The 5,648-nt window shown below is 45.4% G+C and overlaps 1 protein-coding gene across 1 annotated transcript; it reads left to right on the top strand.

Moving 5' to 3' along the window:
* Nucleotides 1–285: 285 nt before the first annotated feature.
* On the top strand, nucleotides 286–5,199 carry dlb (deltaB). The gene is made up of 7 exons (XM_058627373.1): nucleotides 286–713; nucleotides 802–1,041; nucleotides 1,153–1,210; nucleotides 1,330–1,587; nucleotides 2,465–2,826; nucleotides 3,256–3,472; nucleotides 3,627–5,199. The coding sequence occupies exons 1-7, from the start codon at nucleotides 663–665 to the stop codon at nucleotides 4,343–4,345; spliced, it is 1,905 nt and encodes a 634-aa protein (XP_058483356.1). The 5' UTR covers nucleotides 286–662; the 3' UTR covers nucleotides 4,346–5,199.
* The last annotated feature ends 449 nt before the right edge of the window (nucleotides 5,200–5,648 follow it).

Here is a 5,648-nt window from a genome sequence, read left to right as displayed (position 1 = left end):
AATCACACATTAAAATCTTAACTGACATAACTTGTATAATTCATATCTTTAGATCAAGTGTTCCTTTATTTATAATTGCTTTATGATTTTTACCACCACATTATTATTTATTGTCAAACTGTTGATCACTAAAACAGACTGTGACTATGCAGTTCCATCATCCACACACATGTGGTTTACTTTTCTGGATGATTAAGATTCATGCAGTGATCCACATATCTGCCTCGCGCCAGCTTCTTATGCATATTCTATACGGTGATTTTTTTTGTTGTTGTCCAGATGTAATGTATGTTGTCTAAATCCCCAGGCAGACCTGCTGTGTCAGGCTGCTCCCCTGAGGTCTGCCTCGGCTCCACCTCTCTGTCTGTGACGCGCGGCATCTGACGATATAAAAAGCACCGTGCGCTTTTACGCACCAGAACCAAAACAAGTGCCAGCTGCTGTAGGACGGAGAGGACCGTCAGTCAGGAGAAGACGGATTTAAAGAAGAGCAACAGGATCATATATCTTAGTGTTTCACTTTTTTTCCTCTTTTTGTTGAGAGATTAACGTCTACGTTGTAAGATTTTTCATCGGGAACTTTTGGGAATATTTTTGCGCACGACGAATGCTGGCATCAACTTCTCACTTTTCACTCTTTTACGTTCACCGGGGAGCAAGAAATGGCGCAGCTACTCATCAGATACTTGCTGGCTTTGACCTTAACGCACACAGTAAGTTGGTTTGTGTTAAATAAAGTTCGCTCATCGTGTTTTTTTTAGGACGTACAGCGCATCTGACATCATTCCTCTGTCACTACAGGTTTTGTCCTCCGGTGTGTTTGAGCTCAAGATCAATTCGTTCCACACGGCGCAGCGCATCTGCAGGAGACACCGGGACTGCCACATCTTTTTCAGAATATGCCTGAAACACGCGGAGGACGTGATCTCCGCTGAGCCACCGTGCACCTTTGGCACCGGACACACCAACGTGATCAGGGCCGATCACACCTCCATCTCCAGCAGCGCGCCCATCAGGGTGCCCTTTCACTTCAAGTGGCCGGTAAATAGTGAATCTCAGTTGATATTTATTAAGATTTTAGGTGTTGCTAATGTTTGTGTATTCATTTAAAACATAAAATCACAAGTGACTATATCTACTTGTTTGTTTCAGGGGACTTTTTCATTGATCATTGAAGCGTGGAATGCGGAGTCTCCAACTGAATACACGGGTAGGTTAATTGTTCACGCGTTCACTGGACTGATTTCAGTCAATTAAACATCTCACGCACATAATTACTAGTTTCTATTGTGAAATAAAAACGAAAAAAACTTTTTCTTCCCCCTCCAGACAACCAGAACAACCTCGTGAGCCGTCTGGCGACCAGGAGGAGACTTGCCATCGGAGAAGACTGGTCCCAGGACGTGCACTTTGGCGAGCAGAGCGAGTTGCGCTACTCTTATCACGTGTTCTGCGACGAGTTCTACTTTGGAGACGGCTGCGCAGATTACTGCAGGCCCAGAGACGACACGCTGGGCCACTACACCTGCGACGAGGAGGGCAACCGCATCTGCCTGGAGGGCTGGAAGGGAAACTACTGCTCTGAACGTAAGTGTTTGTAGACTCATGGAGCAAAGCACTCACGTCCTATGTGACCCACAGGTCAGTAACTGGCCTGTGCCAGTCATGTAAACATGTAAAATAAACAAACTAAAATTTGTTTCCATGACTCCCACAACAACACTAAAGGGCGATCAAATGATCTGTGCAGAATAATAAGGGTATAAACAGTTTAAAAAGAACTACAGGCCTTCATGATGCAAAAAAGATTAAAGGAAGAATGTTAGAAAATAACACATGAACTGACTCAACTTCATAATAAGTCAAATCTACATTAGAATAAGGGGATACAAACTTAAGGATTGTCAATCCAAATAAGACATTATTCTTTCCTTATGTAAAACTTAGTCTCAGGTTTTTTCCACATCACAAGATTGGAATTGGATTCCTGCTCAGCTTGAGGTTGTTTTGTGATGAGATGCACCTTAACTTTGAGAATGTTTTCAGACAGCATTGATACAGTAGAGTCATTCCTTTATCCTGAGCGTTGTCCTGTCGTGTTGTGTTCGCGAGTCTGTGCTTCTCCATCTGCCCTTTGTTCTGTGTTACAATGAGAGAAAGAACTGTGCCCCCCCCCCCCCCCCTGAGATGCACATACATTCATCTTTCAAGGTGATGTGTTGTGTGTGGGTGTGTGTATGTGCATCTGTGTGTGAGTGTGTAATGGGATGGAGATAAAAGAAAGCATTTTTCTCCGGCAGTGTGCCTGCCAGCTGCTTGGCTTAATAGTTAACCAACAGTGAAGTCTGGAGGCGAGCTGGGGTCAGACAGGGGGGGCTAGTAAGTGTGTGTGTGTGTGTCGGTTGTATGACAAGGCGTGCCCATTGTAATCACACACCCTCCCCTCCCTCCCTCTCCTCCACAGCCATCTGCTCGGCGGACTGCAATGAGAAGCACGGCTACTGCGAGGCCCCTGGGGGCTGTACGTGCCGTATGGGCTGGCAGGGCCCCTCCTGCAGCGAGTGCGTCCGATACCCAGGCTGCCTGCATGGGACGTGCAGCCAGCCATGGCAATGCAATTGTCAGGAGGGTTGGGGCGGCCTCTTCTGCGACCAGGACCTCAACTACTGCACCAACCACAAGCCCTGCGCCAACGGAGCGACCTGCACCAACACAGGACAGGGCAGCTACACCTGCACCTGCAGGCCCGGCTTTGGAGGCACCAACTGTGAACTGGAAACCAACGAGTGTGACAGCAACCCCTGCAAGAACGGAGGCAGCTGCAACGTGAGTATTCACAAACACACACGAACAAACAAAAGAGCCCCGTGCCAGATGGTGATATTTTATCTTGTGCACATAGGAGATTAACCCTGAGAGTATATCTTATCTCTTTAAAGAATCAAGTGCATGGACTTTAGGAGCTTTGCACCCAAACAATCAAACAAACAAACCCACTGAGTCCCACATTGTGATAATTTTATCATTTGCATTCGAGATGAATAATTTGTGCACATATTTTATGATACAATTTCACTGGTAATGAAAACGGTTTGCTTTTTATTTCCCTCTCCCAGTACTAAAGTGGACTATGGTCTATGTAAACAAACAAACAAAAAAAAACCCTTGGTAAAATGATTCAAAACAAATAAACTGTAATCAGACACACAGTTGCCTGAAACTTCCTCTGAATCTTCATCTCCTGTTCCTCCACAGGACCTGGAGAACGACTACTCGTGCACTTGTCCTCAAGGATTCTACGGCAAGAACTGCGAGATCATCGCCATGACGTGTGCGGACGGCCCCTGCTTCAACGGCGGCACCTGTGTGGAGACGCCGACGGGAGGCTACACCTGCCGCTGCCCTCCCAGCTACACTGGCTCCAACTGTGAGAAGAAGCTGGACCGCTGCAGCAACCGGCCCTGTCTGAACGGTGAGTGGGAAGGAGAGGCCTGATCCTCTGGTGACCCCTTGTGGCTAAAGTGGCAAATAGAAGTTTCTTTTCCTTGCACCACAGAGATGATATTAAATAGGTGTTAAATAATGAATGTCACTGAACACACTCTCTAACTCTCTCTCCTCTGCAGGTGGTGAGTGTTTGGATCTTGGCCAGAGCATCTTGTGCCGCTGTCAGGCCGGCTACTCCGGTGCCAACTGCCAGATCAACGTCGACGATTGCGCCTCAAGCCCCTGTCAGAATGCTGGAACCTGCCAAGATGCTGTGAATGACTACACCTGCTCCTGCACTCTGGGGTACACGGGGAAGAACTGCAGCGTGCGCTCAGACGCCTGTGGTGCTCGTCCGTGCCAGAACGGTGGTACCTGCTTCACCCACTTCACGGGGCCAGTGTGCCAGTGCCCCAAGGGCTTCATGGGTCCAAGTTGTGAGTTCACGCTTCAGCCCAGTTTCAAACCGGCTCTGCGCCAAATCTCTCAGCCGTCCTCCGCCACCCTCGGCATCTCCTGCGTTCTCGCTGTCCTGGTGCTGGTTCTGGTGGCGGGCATCATCTTCCTGAGGAGGAGGAGGAGACTGCAAGGGAGGAAGCAGCTGAATGACAGTGCAGTTTACAACGACCTGGAGACGGTCAACAACGTGGACGGGAGTGAAAGAGATGCCTTCCTGGTCCCCAACGGCATGTTCAAGATCAGCAACAGCACAGCTCGCCTCAGCCTCTCTCTTTGCCCAGACGGCAGATCTGGGTACAGGCCTCACAATCCCGCGGAGAGCGCTCCGTCCAGAGGTGAGCGCCAGGACTTCATGTGGAGGGACGAAGCCGCTCTGGGCTCCGGAGCCGGGCTGAGATGAAACCGAGAGTAAACAGAGAGTAAACACTGACGTTTAAAAATCGGAATTATTAGCACTTGTTACGCCTCTTGTTATGACAAGAGCATGATTTGAGAACTCATCCTGGGGATAATAGATCGTATAATGTGTGCGAATGTGAAACAAAATGTTGACGAATGAACTATTCTGACGAAGATGATTTACAAAGATTATTGAAAAACTGTACAGGGCAAAGCTCCTACGTGTATAATACCCAAAGACTAATAATACTTTTCACTTGTCATTGGACCTACAACACAAACCAAATACTGAGTTACAATACCCCAACCTTTGGAAAAACCTGCTCAAAAACGCGTTTTAATGGGTTACTGTCTTTATTATGTTCACTTTGTTTAATTATTTTTTCAATCTTCCTTTGGTCATTTTTTCCTTATTGTGCGTACCATCATTATTTTTAATTCTTTATATTATTATTATTATTTATTTATTTGAAAACGTGTTGTGTGTTGATCGCTTCACTTTGATTGTCGCAGATGTAGAGATATATTTATATGATGCCGAATGAAGATAGACGCTCGATGTGTTGATTGTGGAGTTTGTCGTGGGCTGATGTGAGATATCCCAAAGATATTCAGCGCAGGGATATAAGAAGAAAAGAGAGAGAGGAAAAAAAAGTGCTTTATCACACAGTCACACCAATACTGTAATTTATATATATATATTTATATGTCTTACTACTGATCACGTTGCTCTTTCATGTGCCATTTTTAATTTCATGCCAAAGTTTGTGTTTTGTTACACATTTTCATTCACATTTATTTAATTTCGTTTGTGTGGTGGTTGTGATGTGGAATAAAATATTTGCTCAAATGTGATTCTGGGTTTGAAGTCTTCACCCACATACAAGTTAACATACATGTAGGGATTTATATAAAAATGGCTACATTTTTATTCAGAATCATCCAAACCTTTCATTTTGAGTGGGTACAGGTCTGTGCCGGCCCTGAGTAATTTGGTGCCCTAGGCAAGATTTTAGTTGGCGCCCCCTTGCATCGCAGCAGTCAATTTCACAATCAACTTTCATACAATCACACAGAAACTGCATGTGTGTATTCAAGATTTTATTTCTTTGAGTAAAAAATATCACACCAAATAAAAACTAAAGAAAGAAACAAGTGATAAAATTAAAAAGTGTCACTGGGCTGTGCAGAGGTAGATGGGACAGCAGCACCTGATGCTGTGTCACTGGGGGTGGTACTGAAATATTTATTTTTATTTTTATTTATATAAGTGCATCTGAAGAGAGAAGAGAAGTATATGTGAC

The sequence above is a fragment of the Solea solea genome, chromosome 4 (assembly GCF_958295425.1).
Source record: "Solea solea chromosome 4, fSolSol10.1, whole genome shotgun sequence".
Lineage (NCBI taxonomy): Eukaryota > Metazoa > Chordata > Actinopteri > Pleuronectiformes > Soleidae > Solea > Solea solea.
This window is presented reverse-complemented; position numbering and strand designations above follow the sequence as displayed.

What these genes read in the sequence shown, in the direction of transcription:
- dlb (XM_058627373.1), top strand. Translation starts at nt 663, where the DNA reads ATGGCGCAGCTACTCATCAGATACTTGCTGGCTTTGACCTTAACGCAC. An exon ending in CTTTGACCTTAACGCACACA is followed by an intron (nt 714 to 801) that starts GTAAGTTGGTTT and finishes CTGTCACTACAG; the next exon opens with GTTTTGTCCTCCGGTGTGTT. An exon ending in CCTTTCACTTCAAGTGGCCG is followed by an intron (nt 1,042 to 1,152) that starts GTAAATAGTGAA and finishes TGTTTGTTTCAG; the next exon opens with GGGACTTTTTCATTGATCAT.